Below are 16,725 nucleotides of genomic sequence, written 5' to 3'. Positions count from 1 at the left end.
CGCCTCATGAAATTCGTGTTCAATGACCTCCAAAACCACCAAGTATAAAAATTGAACTTATTTTCGTCAATATTTTCTGAGTTCTAAATTTTTTATTTTCCATCTCTTCGAAATGAACTTTGAAAATGCATTTTCTCATGCACAAAATTCTTTGCCGGAGATCGATTTAGTTCACCAAATTGCGTGACACTCTCTCATATCGAATGCAAAAAGTTGCATGGCGATTTATCCTACTGCACAAAATTCCTAGGTTTAATACTCTTATAATTAGTCAATATAGAATATCATATTATTGTTTTAATACCAAATATTTTGCAAAGTTATTTTTAAATAGCGATAAGTAATTTTTTTTTAAAAGGATTCTAAATGAAAAATAGAACCAATAATATTTTATTAAGTAATGCAGATAAAATAATCTCTTACGTCAATAAGGAAATTAATATTCTTTTAAAAAAGAAAATATTCGTTTCGTTTTGATTCAATTCGAATCTCTTGCCATCCTCTGACAGCTGATGTTTCGGAATCTATTCCTTGTCAAAGAGGCTTTACAAGAAGACTGAATTGCACCATAACGAAACGAAGAAGAACTGCAGATATTAAAATATTTGCAGCGGAGTATGGTTAGACTGTCCTCTAAGGGGAAATGATGAAATGAGTGAACAGATGAACGGTTAACAGATTACTGGATTGGTGGTCGAAATTATTTTTCACTCATTTAATATTATTTTTCTTCATTCTATATTATTTTTGCCTATTTTGTCATTAAACTTCGTTGTTTTTTAAGCCTTCACCATATTTATGTATATCATGCTTGCTACAATAATATATTGTTCCTTCTTGAGTGTTTATTTCTCCTGATTCCATCCAGCGAACTTTCAGTATAGAATATATCAATTTTATTCCTGGACAGTTTCTTTGTTAACTGTTGCACTGCTCCAGGTTTATATGATGATCGTACATTCCAGATTCCAAGTCAAAAACCATTTTTCGTTAGGAGTTTTTATCTCCAATTCTTCCATTCTTGTTCCGAGGCATCTTTGGATTTCATGACAATCAAATGCTTTTAGAGAAGGGTTGTTGGCCCTTCGCCTGACCCTCTTCCTTTATTTGCGCTTGGGAACAGCAGTGGCTCATTACAAACCATTGTGGAGTTACTGACTTTGATCTACATTCTTTTTTTCTACACCATATTATTAAACCATACTTAGGTGTATTTAGCAGCAATTATTATACCTATTTTTGATAAATTGCGTGTTACAATATCAACATTTTGATCAATTAAGCATTTTTTTATTTTAATTGTTGTATTTCCATAGAGAACCTCAAATTTTATTATCTTTCTTTGTTAATTAGCTCCAATGACTTATAGTCCCCAGTACACCGTCCTTTTTTAAAATTGATTACAAAAGACTTACAAATGGTTTTAACTGCTTCGTTCGAGCGAGTTTCAGCATTTTCTGAAAATCTTAATCTTAAGATTAATCTTAATTAATTAAAATTAATTTATCGGACTGGCTCCCCTTAACGCACGTTTCACTCTTTCCAGAGCAGTGGCGGCTCGTGGTAATTTAAAAAGGGTGTTCAATTAAGGAATGTCATTGTAGAAACGGTGAATAAGAGCCGCGGGTAATTGTGGCACAGGCGAAAAATTCTTGGGGGCCTCGCCCTTTTTTGTCTAAATTTGATATTATTTATTACTAAACAAAACAAAAGAAACATGAGATAAGTTTTATTATCGTATCCAATACATTAAATACATTAAATCAAAACGAATTAGAAATACAATTTAAACTTTAAAACTAATATAAAAATTACTGGGATTTTTGTGTTCAATTCTGACCCTTGTATATTCGTGGATTTAGGTTTTCTGCTGACTCGTCATGTCCCCTCAAAGCTATTTCGAATACGCCACAAATTTTTTCACAATCGATAAGACGGGATAAAATGTGATTATTTTAACTTGGTCGTTAAAGTATTTTGGATTTTTGATACCCAGAATCTAATATTGGCGAACATCAATATTGCCAATATCTGAGAGTTTATTTTTTAAATGAATTTGGGAAGAGCCGTGTTTTTTTTTTGTTGATAAGTGAGATAAATTTAGAACGCCCGTTTTTGTCTACTCTGAAGAAATAGTTTCATTCATTGAAAACACCAAACATGGAAAACAAAACAAAGAATGTAGTTTATTACACCCGCACAACCACGAAGTTTTTTTATATTGTTCAACTTTAAACAACGTTTAAACTTTTTGAAGTTATACTTCTTTACGATCGAGAGTGAAATTGTATAATGCCGGGCGCATGCGCACACAGATAGTATGTAGTTCGTTGCTAATCTTTCAAGATATTATGTGTGTATCAGCGCTGTCAGCGCAAATAAGTCATTAAAAGGATATATTAGTGTTTTTAGTAAATGTATTATTTATTATAATTTGTGTGTCTTTGGATTTGTCTTCCTCGGGAATAAGATATTTTATAATAATAGTAAGTATATTTAAAGTATTTTTGTATACTTCACTTGGTCTATTTTTGTCAGTATGTATGAGAAATCTTGTAACCTGTCAAAGCAATGGGAATATAGCTCAGTGGTAGAGCGTGTGATCGGAGATCGAGAGGTCCCGGGTTCAAATCCCAGACAATTCATATTCTTTTTTTTTTAATTTTTGGTATCGTTTTAATAAAAATTTTTTAAAAGTGGTAGGTAAGAAAGTTAGTTTAATATTTAAATAAAATACAAATAACCTGTTAAGTATATTAATTTCGTTGAAATCATAATAATAGAATTATAACTTCTTACGTGTGTACAAAGTACACACACATTCTTTTGTTTCTTATGCCACATTCTTGTACCAAGTTTATCTCCGGCCGAGGTGGTCCATTCTTTTTTATAAGATCGATTTTCAAAACTATTTGTATTTTCTTTTATAAACTCCACTGAATAAGGTTCCATCACAAAACTACTAATATTGTATTTAAGATTTAAACGATTTAACTAGGTAAATCCCACAACAGAAAATACCAAACTGTGGACCGAAACGCTCCACCGGTCTCTGTGTGCACTGCACAAATCCTCAATGTTTTAAATAGGCGATCGTTGGTTCCACGGATTTTAGGATTTCTCTTTCTAACTAGAGGGTTAGGTTAGTACCGGCTGGTTCAATTTAAATTCTGTACCACAGCATAATATCTGCACTTGCCACATGCATCCAGCGGCATAGAGCAAGTAAATATGATTAATAAATAAAGTTATATTTTAATGAATCTATGATATTTAAAAACATATTTTAATGATACTATAATATTTATGAGATTTAAAAAAACTGTATATTAATGAAATTTTATTGGGTGTTCACTGCACAATTGAACCAATGGAGAAACCGCCCCTGCTCCAGAAAGATTTTCTATAGGGAGCTATAATTATGATCTTCTCTTAGTTTACTCATATTGTGAGTACCTGCACGGAACCAACTTTCGTTGGAATTTTTCCCTAGACGAATGGACGGAATGTGACTGCCTATTATAGAATCCATTTTGTCTGCTTTATTCGTCGTCTACTTGCCTTGTAAATTAGTAGAAGGCAGAGATTAAGGATGCACCCAGAAATTGGTTCCACATCCAAGGTAGAGGTCTTCCAAGTTGTACGTACCTACTTATACCGCGTGGTGAATTGGAAAACGGGCCATAGGAAACTCAATGTAAAATTCTAAACTGTTGAAATTCTGCTTCTCTAATTATTTTACATCAAAACACATCAAAACTATTTGTAGAGGATTGAAATCTGTATTGAAAACAACTCTTAAAATTGTTCTACGAATTAAACATATTCCAAAATTTTGTAAAAATGCGTAAAAATACGGTTTTCAGCCCAAAATAATTAGGCCACACACAGTGCAATAATGTGTCACAATGAAGTTATTATTTTCACATTTTTAAACTGTCAATATTTTTATTTTATCATTTATTGTTTAAAAATAATAAAGTTGATAAGATACCCTCAGCTGCGGAGAAAGTATTAATAATAAAGATTCTTTATTCAGTCAATGGTGTGAGCACTGTCAGTTAATAGTAACGTGTGGCCTAACTTTTGACACACATACCAACTGTGGCAAATGTATGTATTATATTTTTCAAAATTTTGGAATGCGTTTAAATCATAGAACAATTTTAACTTTTGATTTAAATACAGATTTTAATCCTCTACAAATATTCTCTCATGACTTTTGATGTAAAATAATTAGGGAAGCAGGAATTCAACAGTTTAGAATTTTACATTGAGTTTCCTATGGCCCGTTTTACGATTCACCACCCAGTATATAAAGACAAATATTTTGGATTAATTTCCATAGTAAGTTGATTCTACTAGATAATATTTAGTATGTATTAGCAGCTAAAAGAATAACTATTATTTTGGGATTAACAAGGATTACTGATATCTTTATTTTATTGCTATGCAGAATATAATAATTTAGTATCTACGTGCAATTGTGGCAATATTATTATACTTGTTTTGAATATTTTCGTTATCAGAGCTATTACATCAGTACGTATAACAAAAATCAAAACAATTTTACGAAATTTATTAGACTCTGTAGATTAAATTCTTATTTAATAAGCTAAGGTTAGAAGATAACATATGACCTTAGAAGCCAAATTAAACAGTAAAAATAGGTTTGTCCTTCACGTTGCGAGTTAGATACTACATTTTTAACATTCACTAGTTTTTATAGTTTCAATTTTGTTAGCACAATGCGTCAATCCTGGCCATATAAGTTGTTATGGTACTAGTACACTTTAGAAGATCAAAAATAAGAGTTTTTTCAAGATTTTTTTCTCAGAACCTTTATTAAAAATGAACATAAAACTTTTTACATATTAATATCTAACTCTTAGGCAAGCCGCACACCAAAGAAACATGAAACTAAAAACATGAAACATGAAACGAAAAACATGTTTCATGAAAAGAAAACACTGCTAAACAAATCTCAAACTCCTCCTACCAATGAAACGAGTGTGATTCATGCTCATGACACATTTTTATTTTCGGAGAGTTTCATAAATGGCCGGACGTATATTTGTTTAGCAGTGGTTTATTTCCATGAAACGTAATTTACGTTTAATGTTTCTTTGATGTGCCTGGCTTAGAGAATACAAAAAATATATCTTTTTTCATTTATGCACGTACACTATTATTGTAGAGGGCTCCAAATTCGAAGCCTCGAAAAAAAGTAGTTCCGATGGCGGACTGTTAATCTCAGGATTGGAATCACTGAAACAAAAAAATCGGCATTTAAAAAAGAAAGGTTTCTTACGTGACAATTTACCACCGTTAGTGAAAAAAAAAAAAAGATTTTACGGAAATTTGAAAAATTTTTGTGAAAGAATCGCCTGTTTTTCTTCAGTATTTCATCGTTAAAAAATATTTATTTTGTATTTTTTGGTCAAATTGTGGTAAACTGTCATGTAAGAAACCTTCCTTTTTCAAATGCAGTACGATATTTTTGTTTCAGATATCCCAATCTTGAGATTAACCGTCCACCATCATTTTTCGAGGCCTCAACTTTTGCGCTCTCTACAATATTAGTGTATGTGCATAATGGAAAAAAGATATATTTGTTGTACTCTCTAAGAGTTAGATATTAATATGTAGAAAGTTTTATGTACATTTTTAATAAAGGTTCTGAGAAAAAAATTCTTGAAAAAAATGATGATTTTTGGTTTTCCAAAGTGTACTAGTACCTTAAACGTGCTTTCAAGTGCCATAAGATGGAATGATCTTTAAATGAAACATACCAGTTTATACAGGGTGTTTGGTAACGAATGGGCCATAGCTTAACCTTAGATTCCTGATCTTAAAATAGGTCGATTTAAGCTAACTTACCTTAGTACAAAAGTTGATAATAACAGAAATACAGGGTGTGAAAGTTAAAACTTTTATTTTATTTATTCTTGAATATTTCCTGACAGGCATGGGCTAACAACACGAAATTTGGTAAACGGAGTTTTTTTGGGACGAGAAATCAAAATTCTCAATATGTGATGTAAGATAATATAAATTATAATTTCATAGTGTGCCCTATAAATAGATAATAAAAGTGGTATTATAAAAAGTTCTTTTTTATAAATGTGTAATTATTTTTGTTTTGCTTATGTTTTTTTATATTAACCAAATCATTATTATCTTCCAGTCAAAGCCTGGTGATGTTACTCAAGCTGTGAAGGATGCCCTCGACATCGGCTACCGTCACATCGATTGCGCCCATGTCTACGGAAACGAACCAGAAGTAGGTGCTGCCTTGAAGGCCAAACTTGCCGATGGCACAGTCAAACGTGAAGACATCTACATCACCAGCAAACTCTGGAACACCTTCCACAGACCTGACTTGGTAGAACCAGCCGTTAGAACCACATTGAAGAACTTGGGTCTTGAGTACTTGGACTTGTACTTGATTCACTGGCCTTTTGCTCTTAAGGTAGCATTTTTTTTATAAAATACAACATAAATTACAGTGCCATGAGTTAAAATTCTACAAAAGTAAAAATAATAAAAATATATCATGGTGAATTCTCAGCGAATAAATTTGAGACTAGGATGTAGTGTATTTCCAAAATTGTTCAAGATAGGGGTTGCATGATGCGCAAGTTAATTAAAGAGTACGAAATCTGAAGTTCAAGAGCCAATATACCTACAAATATCTGTGTATCAATGGAGAACTTATTGAGCTATCTTAATTAATGGTATGCTAAAGCCAGTCGGACGGCTCAGTGGGCTGAGGCGCACTCTATCAACAAATCTAGCGGATTTACGATCAAGGTTCGAGACCCTGCCCGGTCATTGAAAATTAAAAAGGCCAACGTCGTAGTATAAAATTCAATAGAATCTACGACTTAGTCTGGGCTTGCGGCTTGGTGATACTCCTCCATAGATCCCTACCGAATAGCGTTGACGCTAATAACGGTGTATATACATATTCTAAAGCCAAGAACCAAGATCCAAGACTATCTTAAACATTATCTGAGAGTAAATTTTGACTCAACTATAACAGACGAACGGGAATATGAGAGAGTAACGGACGAAGAAATAGAAGAATAATAACATCATGATTACTCATGATTTCAAGAAAATATATCCAGAAAAGATACCACGATTAAAAAAATAATGAGTACTTACAGAAGTAGTAGTAATAAAATGGAGGAAATCCAGTCGACATGGTATTGACACGTACACAGGATATCAAAAACAATACTTCAGAAACGACAAAACGACAGAACTTCGAAAAAGAATAAGGTTAAAGACTAATTGGAGATAGCGGCTAACTAAAACCACGAGTGCCAGAAACCTGCAAGAATTGAATTGCATAGACAAAATAAAGGAAGTATGCCAAAAGTGGCTACATAAAAAATTTAGAAGATGGATAAACATATGTTAGATCAAGAAACTTTGTTTACGGAATGAGACAAACTCGTATAAAAGTGTATGAAACTTCAGATACACCTAAGAGGAACGAGATGCAGGGAAGCATGTATATTTATAAAAATATTAGATCAAATTACAAAACCTTCATCTTTTAATTATTAATAATGGGAGAAGAACGTGAGATATATTACAAAGAACCAGTTAAACTAAGAAGGGAAAATCAAGCAAGAATATGAAACGAATATCAGAACATAAAAGAATACATGATACACAAGTACACGGAGAATCAATAGAACTGAGAATGTATGTAGTAAAAAATAGGGAAGAAGCCCCAAAACAAACAAAAAAATATCATCGGATGTGAAAAAACAATCGTGGATTATACCCATTAAACAATAAATTAAGCTGACATAAAAATAACCCCAACAAGAAAAGCTCTAAGCAGATTAGAAATAGTAGAGGTCCCGTCATTTGGGACGGCACTATTGCACTTGTATAGAAACTAAATTTAAAGTTTCTTCCTAAGCCACGCCGTAGCATTAAATAATTTCAATACTCGGTAATAAAATTTCAATGTTGCCAGTAACCAATCACTAAATCTAACGTAAAGACGGTTCTTAGACCATTTTTAGATGCGCCATAATATGCAAACTAGTGCCTTCCCAAATGACGGGACCTCCACATGGTGGTACAAGGATATCAGCATTGTTTAAGAAAGGATTGTCTAGTTATATACAATGATATCAGCAAAGACAGGAAATCAATATCTATAATACGATTGTTAAAAGTATCGCTTTCTATCACGCAAGAACATGATGGATCGAATATTACAAAAATAGATTGGTATTATGGAAATGAATAATTTGTGGCGGAGATAATAAATAATATTACGATAAATACAGACTTAAAAATGAAAATATAAAATAAATCATTGAAGCCGAAAAGACAATCGTGAAAGAAATTGAACAACAACAATTACGCTCGAACGAAACACACACTAAGAATTTTGACTGTACGATGGTTGAAATCTACATAGTGGCTCAAGCAATTATATGGAATCTTTCTCCCTTCACCGAACATTTCAAGCGGTGAAGGGAGAAAGATTCCATATGATTGCTCGAGCCACTATGTACATTTCAACCATCGCACGGTCAATATTCTTAGTGTGTGAAACAAGCATTAAGATGATTTGGACTTGTTCTGCATGAATCCCGCATTTTTTTTGGATTTATATTTGGATTTTTTCACAATACAACAAAAACAAAATAAGACCAACAAAGATATAGTTTCTAAGGAGAAGCGGCAGAACAACAAGAAGATATATAATAAATAACATAGAGATTAGGAGAAGAATGGAAGTGAACTCAGATATAATAGACTACATTGAACAGAAGAGATTAACCTGGTACGGACATGTCAGAAGAGCAGACCAAAATCGTAGGATATATAGAATAAAAGAGTGGAGCCCAATAGGAAGAAAGAAGAGAGGCAAACCCTGAAGTTGAAACATTAACACGTCAAATGCCAGTGAAACATTGATGGAAAATAAAATTTTTAAAAGATGTTGATATGTCATATAAAGATGTGACGTGCTAACACAATTTGGAGAACAAGTCCTCGGTTGCTCAGAATAGGAAGAGATATGGGATGGTTCTTTAAGGGATGTTATTAGTATACTCTTATTAGCTTAGAAATAAAAATAATAGGAAAATCAAAGTAAGAATGTCAAATAAAAAAAAAAAAAAATAAAATATTGGGCGCCACTCGTTACCTTAAGGGAACCAAAAATTATACAAATTAGAAACTCGAAAGGAAAAATATTTAAATCAAAAAAATTAAACAAAAAACATAGTCACACAGAATGTACACAATATACAAAATACTTATAACGTAACTTACCTTATCTACTCTACACTCAGCCAATTCTTTATTGTTCTTACGATACAAGAGAGAAGAAAAAGTGAAATAATAATTTGTATTTTGCAAATCAAACATTATTTATTAAAACAAAAAATGAATGTATGAATCTGCGATCTCATGGTTACACAAATAGAAATCGAGATTACCAAACAAAAAAATGAAAGAAAAGGTTTACATAACAAAAAATAATACCTTGTACAATCATTGTCCTGATTCTTCTTGGTGGTTGTTAAGTCCAAGGCGCGATTTCACTTCACTAAAGTCACTTCACGATATTAATAGATACAGCAACAGTACATAATTGATGATACCATAGTTCATAAAAAAAATTCTATAGAAAAATTCAGCATTGTATGCATTCTCAAAAACAAATTAGCACTACTCGAACAAAAATATTAAAAATGATTTGTTTTCTAGTTCATTAAACGGGATCAAAATTATATAAAAATAAAAGCATCTTCATGCTTCAAAAGAATACTTCTACTTCTGCTTGCATGTCAAAAAATATGGTACCAATATTGGTACGAAAATATCGCGTTCGCTAAAAACGGCTAAACGCAGTGGCCTGCAGATTGCTTAAGCCATGCTGGAACAAACACTAACCAACAACAAGAACTTATGCAATAAAATTGCACAAACTTAAACTGGAACTTCACTACTAATTTTGCCGGTAACCGCATTTGCGGCCCGAGGCACCGGCAACTTCTTGACTTGTCTATAGCTCTAACTCAACTCTTTGACAGCCCAAACTTAACTCTCCGCCAGACAAAACTTAACTTCTTGACAGCCCAAACTTAACTCTCCGCCAGACAAAACGTAACTTACTCTTTCAGTTCTCCTTCAAGCCCAGGTTACTTCTCTCAAAAAAAGAATTCACCTCCCACTTCGGCAACCATCAGATACATTATCGAATAAGAATAAACTAAACATTTTTTCTGCCAATAAAATAGTGAGAGAATGATAATAAGAACATCCTACTGAAGCTATAATTCTTCTTCCTAACCAATGAGGAAACACTCATTTTCTGTAAACAGATTTCTGGTTCTCACAGAAACTGCTGACTCTATTCTAACGGCTAATTTTGAGAATTCAGACACTTGAGAATTTTATCAATACTATAGACGTTATTTATGTCGACATTCCAGCTCTAACATAAACAATTTCCAGACTCTTGTCTCAAAAGGTCATTAAATCCTTTTGATACTTAGCCGAACACACACGTACTCTTTCTCGGTATAAGATAAATTAGACCCAACAAGGTCCCTCAGACGAAAAGAGATATGATATTCACGCTAAAAAATTCTGAGAACGTACGATCGACAAAATACACAATATTTAACATTGTGAGAAAACGAATGACGTAATACTCTGAAACACAACACATGATTAACGGACTGAGTATACAGGGTGGAGTAAAAATAATACTGACTTTCGAAATACGAAACTATTAGACAGATTGCCTATATCGGGGTCGTAATATAAATACGGTCTTAACATAAAAAAATTAAGGCGTGATATATCAATGACCTTTGTACCCGTTACAAAGTTCCTTCAGAGATGAAGTGGACGAAGCAATGGAGAGAAGAAATCTACAGAAATGGTGCTGGCAAAACAGAAAGAACTGGAGAGAACCGTTGAGTGAAGGAATACAGTGAAAACTGTAGAAATCCTTAGTATATAATAGAAGAAGTCTGCATGAATGAGTCGCGACTTCATCAGCGTGATCAAACGGTAATAAAATCATGACATATCAGCAGGAAACTGGGAAGTAGTCGAAAATGTGAAACTTGAGGAACTAACATCAAGAAAGTTTAACGGCTTCAAAAGACAAGATCTATTTAGATAGACGTAGACAGTTCTCTTGGCTTAAGAACATACGATAGTGAAAAGGGCTAGGGTCAAACAAGTTACTAAAGAAGATCCAATACAGAGAGACAGTTGACAAAATCGTTGCCGATCTTTGATAGGAGGCACTCGAAGAAAAATAATCAACGTTACTATCAAAGTTTCGCCTCCTTTGTAGATAGTTTTTAGGTTCTAGCCTTTTCATAAATAAGAGAAGTTATTCAAGTACTCATTGTTCACATAGATCAAAGTCAGAATCCGGGAGATTTCTCTCACATTAAATAAAATATATTAATATATTATACATATTACCATTATTACTATATTAGAGGAAAAGGGTATTTTTATTTATTTTTAATGTTTCTGTACAGGAAGACGGAGACCTTTTCCCAGTAAATGCCGATGGCAGCACAGCCTACAGTACCGTGGATTACGTGGACACATGGAAAGCCATGGAGGCTCTAGTCAAGAAGGGTCTTGTCAAATCAATTGGTATTTCCAACTTCAACAAACGTCAAACTGAACGTATTCTCGCCAACTGTACAATCAAACCAGTTACCAACCAGGTAAGTCGATGAAAAAGAGCTTCAATTAAAAACCAAATTGTTTTTGTAACAATTTTTAATTAAAATTCAAATTTTACAGATGCTCCTTATAAAAAATAGACATATTCTGATGTTCACAAACGTTGGATTTTCAATGGTTTATTTACTATTCTGCAAATTATGGAACTAGTAAGATAAGAGCAGGAGAGCATAATTCACCTCTTCTTTAAGTTCCATCTTCTATCGAAAGTTGGATATCAACATGGCAATTCTTATTTTACTTGCAGTAGCTCTAACGAAATCTTACTTCATCATCATCTTGGTGCTACAGCCCTTAGAGGGCCTCGACCTTCTCAAGCTTTCTACGCCATTCTGTTCTGTCCCTTGCTTGCATTTTCCAGTTTCCGACTCCGATCTTATCGGCATCTTGTGTTACCCCGTCCATCCACCTTAGCTTTGGTCTACCCCGTCTTCTCATTCCCACGGGTTGCACTGTTAGATTCTTTTTTATCATGTTCGATTCAGGGGCCCGGGCTACATGTCCTGCCCACTGCAGGCGGTTTTCGAAATCTTACTATATGAACGAAATATTCAAGCTTGCGCCTCTTAATAATTGTCTGTATAATTTTTCCCTCTTATTTAACCTATCAAGGGCTTCAATATTGGTAATTTTTTCTATGTCTTGTCAATATCCGTAGCATTATCATGCATTATGCAATAACACCAACGCGCAAGAGCTTTAAATTACCCGTGTTGAGCTGCCCCCCCCCACTTGCAAAAATCAAAAAACAAATAGCCCTGATTTATGAGCTATTTATGAGCTCTCATATTCCGCAAACTAAAAATTTTGAGCTCGTTCCACTGAGAAGGAATTTGATACTTTAGTGGGGGGACCTGAGTCTGCCCCCCCACTACTTAAAAATAGGAATATTGAATTGGTTTTTGCGTCAGAATTACGAGCTATTTATGAGCTCTTGAAATTATATAGTTTCGATTTTTAAGCTCATCCCCTTTACCCCCAAACAACCCTTTAATTGATTTAACTTAAGAGAAAAATGCTGAGAAAACTTCAAATATATCGTATTGCGGATATAATTCCTATAGCTTATATACTCTAAGAATAAACTATTAAATCACGTGCATTTCGATTATTGAGCTACAACCCCTTCGCAAGAAAACCACCCTATCTTCCCGGCTTAATAGAAAGTTGTACTTAAAATGCATTAAACTAATTATTTGGCGACTACATATCATTGAATAATTTATAAGCTTCCAAATTAGGCGCATTTAGATCAGTAAATTGCAATTTATTTTGTATAGTGCAGTCACTGAAGGTAAAAATCAACGATTACCTTCAATTTCGTTGAACCTTCATCGATTTTCACGAAAATTGGTCAGTGGTTAGAGGATACGTCAAGAAACAAAGGTGACATGGTACCACCTTGCGCCTTTACCCTGAGGGTGGATACCGCCCCTTCTCGAGGGTGAAAATTATTTTATTAAAAATAACTGCACAAATCAATAAAAGAACAAATTAAAAGCAAAATTTATTATATAAAGTTAATAAAATAAGTCAATATTTTTTAAGTTATTAAAGACCAAAGATTTTAATTATTCGTGAAAAAAATGCATGTTATGAAGCGGTTTTTCGTAAATCACTGAAAAACTGGAAGTTTTTACAAAAAAGTTAATAGTAGTTTAATTCGTATAGCTTATATTCTAAGAATAAATTTTTAAATCACGCGCCTTTCGATTATAGAGCTACAACCCTTTCGCAAGAAAACCATCCCATATTCCCGGCTTAAGAGAGAGTTGTACTTAAAATAATTTAAATTATTTATTTGGCGACTACATATCGTTTAATAATTTATGAGGTAAACCTTCGATTTCGGTAAATCCCCGTTCATTTTCACGAATTAAAAATAACAACTTGGTGTTTTAACCTGGGGTATATGTCACCCCTTCATGGGGGTGAAAATTACTTTATTAAAAATAACCCCACAAATCGAGAGAGGGACAAATTGTAAGCAAAATTTGTTATATAATGTGATTAAAATTAATCAATACTTTTTGAGTTATTAAAGATCAAATATTTTAATTTGTGTGAAAGAAAATGCATGCTTTAAAGCGATTTTTCATAAATAACTCAAAAACTGTAAGTTTTTAAAAAAAGTGTTCATCACAAAAATTGAAGCTAATAAAAAATATAATAAATTGCTTACTTGAAAAACCTTTTAATGTTAATTTAAAGTAAGTTATTGGTAATTAAATGTATATTTTTTCTGCGACTGTTTAAATCTAAGGATTCAAGCTTAAATAACGGGAAAGAGATACATTTTATAACACTTAGGTACTAAATACTTGTCAAAGTACTTAGAAATACCTATCAAAAATGAGCTCCAGAAAAAGTTGATAGCATCAAAATCCGCTCACCAATTTTCGTGAAAACGAATGGAGATTTACCGAAATTGAAGGTCATAGTTGATTTTTACCTTCAGTGACTGCACTATAGAAAGAAAATGGCAATTCAATAATTGAGATGCGTATATTTTGCGAGCTCATAAATTATTAAACGATATCTAGTCGCCAAATAATTAATTTAAATTATTTTAAGTACAACTCTCTCTTAAGCCGGGAATATGGGATGGTTTTCTTGCGAAGGGGTTGTAGCTCAATAATCGAAAGGCGCGTGATTTAAGAGTTTATTCTTAGAATATAAGCTATACGAATAAAACTACTATTAACTTTTCTGTAAAAACTTACAGTTTTTCAGTGATTTACGAAAAACCGCTTCAAAACATGCATTTTTTTCACGAATAATTAAAATTTTTGATCTTTAATAACTTAAAAAGTATTGACTTATTTTAATAACTTTATATAATAAATTTTGCTTATAATTTGTTCTTTTATAGATTTGTGTAGTTATTTTTTATAAAATAATTTTCACCCCCGAGAAGGGGCGAATTTCCACCCTCAGGGTAAAGGCACAAGGTGGTACCATGTCACCTTTGTTGCTTGAGGTATCCTCTAACCACTGACCAATTTTCGTGAAAATCGAGGAAGTTTCACCGAAATTGAAGGTAATCGTTGATTTTTACTTTCAGTGACTGCACTATACAAAATAAATTACAATTTACTGATTTAAATGCGCGTAATTTGGAAGCTTATAAATTATTAAATGATATGTAGTCGCCAAATAATTAATTTAATGCATTTTAAGTACAACTTTCTCTTAAGTCGGGAAGATTGGGTGGTTTTCTTGCGAAGGGGTTGTAGCTCAATAATCGAAATGCACGTGATTTAATAGTGTATTCTTAGAGTATATACGCTATAGGAAATATATCCACAATACGATATATTTTAAGTTTTCTCAGCATTTTTCTCTTAAGTTAAATCATTTAAAGGGTTGTTTGGGGGGTGAAGGGGATGAGCTCAAAAATTGAAACTATATAATTTCAAGAGCTCATATATAGCTCGTAATTCTGCCGCAAAAACCGATTCAATATTCCTATTTTTAAGTAGTGGGGGGGGGGGGGCTGACTCAGCCCCCCACTAAAGTATTAAATTCCTGCTCAGTGGAACGAGCTCAAAATTTTTAGTTTGCGGAATATGAAAGCTCATAAATAGCTCATAAATCAGGGCTACTTGTTTTTTAATTTTTGCAAGTGGGGGGGGGCAGCTCAACACGGGTCTTTAAATTTCTTAATCTCTAATTGGTTCAATGTGCAGGCCTCCGATTGATTAGAGCAAATTAGTAAAAACAACCTTATTCTTAGATCCATTCTTAGGTCTCTACTACGTAATAGATGTTTCATTTTCACAAATTTTGCCTTTGCTATTTTCTATTTCTAAAATATTTGAAAACCAGAGTTTAAGATCAGTGTATCCTCCCTATACTTACGTATGGTTCATAGACGTGGACACTGACCAAAGCCAATATGGATAAAATAGTAAAGGCAGAAAGAGCGATGGAAAGATCTATGCTCGGGGTGAGATTATAGACAAGAAAACAAATAAATTGATTAGAAGCGAAACCAAAGGAAAAAAACGCAGGAAAACATGGTGCCAAATTATAATGGAGTTTCGCAGGACACAATGCCTGACTGAAGGATAAAAGGTGGAACCAGGAAATACAACAATGGAGACCACGGTTAGGAAGGAGAAGCAGAGAAAGGCCACAAATGAGATCGACTGATGACATTAAGAAGATTGGAGGAGACAACTGGAAACAAGTGGATTGAATTGCGGGAGGCCTATGTCCAAAGTTGGATTACTTAAGGCTGAAGAAGAAGAAGAAGAAGAATATTTATTTACGGCTTTTAATCGCCTGTGTTTTGTTCTACGGTTTGACTATCAATCTTCCTAGATATTTGTATTTGTCTACTACATATTTACCTACTATTCACCAGTTGGCAGTAATTATCGTTTTTTATTAACAGCTTTTTTATTAATTCTTAATCTCCTTAGAAGATGAATTTATTAAAACGAATCTGTAAAGCCCCTAGCCCTAGACTTTTAAAATCTATCGAATGGTACTAAACATGACCCCCCACGAAGAGGGGTGGGTGGTAAATTTAAAATTTTAAATACAAACCCCGCGATATTTCTCAAAATGAACATCAGATCAAAAAACTGCAAAATACACTTTCAATATGTTTTTGAAAAATTTATCGAATGGTACCAAACACGATACCCCACGGAGGTGGGGTGGGGGTTACTTTAAAATCTTAAATGGGACCCCCAAATTTTTATTGTACATATATCTGGATTCTTTACGTAAAAATAAGCAACTTTTATTCGAGACATTTTTCGAATTATGGATAGATGGCGCTATAATAGGAAACAACGATTGTGAGAAATGGAAAATTAAATTAATAAATGGAAAGTCCCCATTAAAATGGAAAATTTTACTTAACTTTTTTTGGTTTTAGGACCTAATAATCACAACCCAATAGGTCCCCATAACGCTCGAGCGACTGCAAATTTAGCATACTTTGCT

General features: G+C 33.1%; 2 protein-coding genes across 3 annotated transcripts in view; one reads left to right on the top strand and one right to left on the bottom strand.

The window, feature by feature from the left end:
• LOC126879253 (cuticle protein 6-like) overlaps positions 1-16,725 on the bottom strand; it is a 189,263-nt gene that overhangs the window by 131,662 nt on the left and 40,876 nt on the right. The gene's annotated exons all lie outside the window — the stretch shown is intronic.
• The window catches only part of LOC126879258 (aldo-keto reductase family 1 member B1-like), a 33,062-nt gene that overhangs the window by 10,154 nt on the left and 6,183 nt on the right, over positions 1-16,725 (top strand). For both annotated transcript variants that reach the window (XM_050642332.1, XM_050642331.1), the window contains exons 2-3: positions 6,188-6,472; positions 11,553-11,747. In XM_050642332.1, the coding sequence (XP_050498289.1) occupies positions 6,188-6,472; positions 11,553-11,747 (480 nt within the window). The remainder of the gene's footprint in view (positions 1-6,187; positions 6,473-11,552; positions 11,748-16,725) is intronic.

The sequence above is a fragment of the Diabrotica virgifera genome, chromosome 1 (genome assembly GCF_917563875.1).
Source record: "Diabrotica virgifera virgifera chromosome 1, PGI_DIABVI_V3a".
Taxonomy (NCBI): domain Eukaryota; kingdom Metazoa; phylum Arthropoda; class Insecta; order Coleoptera; family Chrysomelidae; genus Diabrotica; species Diabrotica virgifera.
The sequence above is the reverse complement of the archived record's forward strand: the minus strand, read 5'-3'. Positions and strand labels throughout refer to the sequence as shown.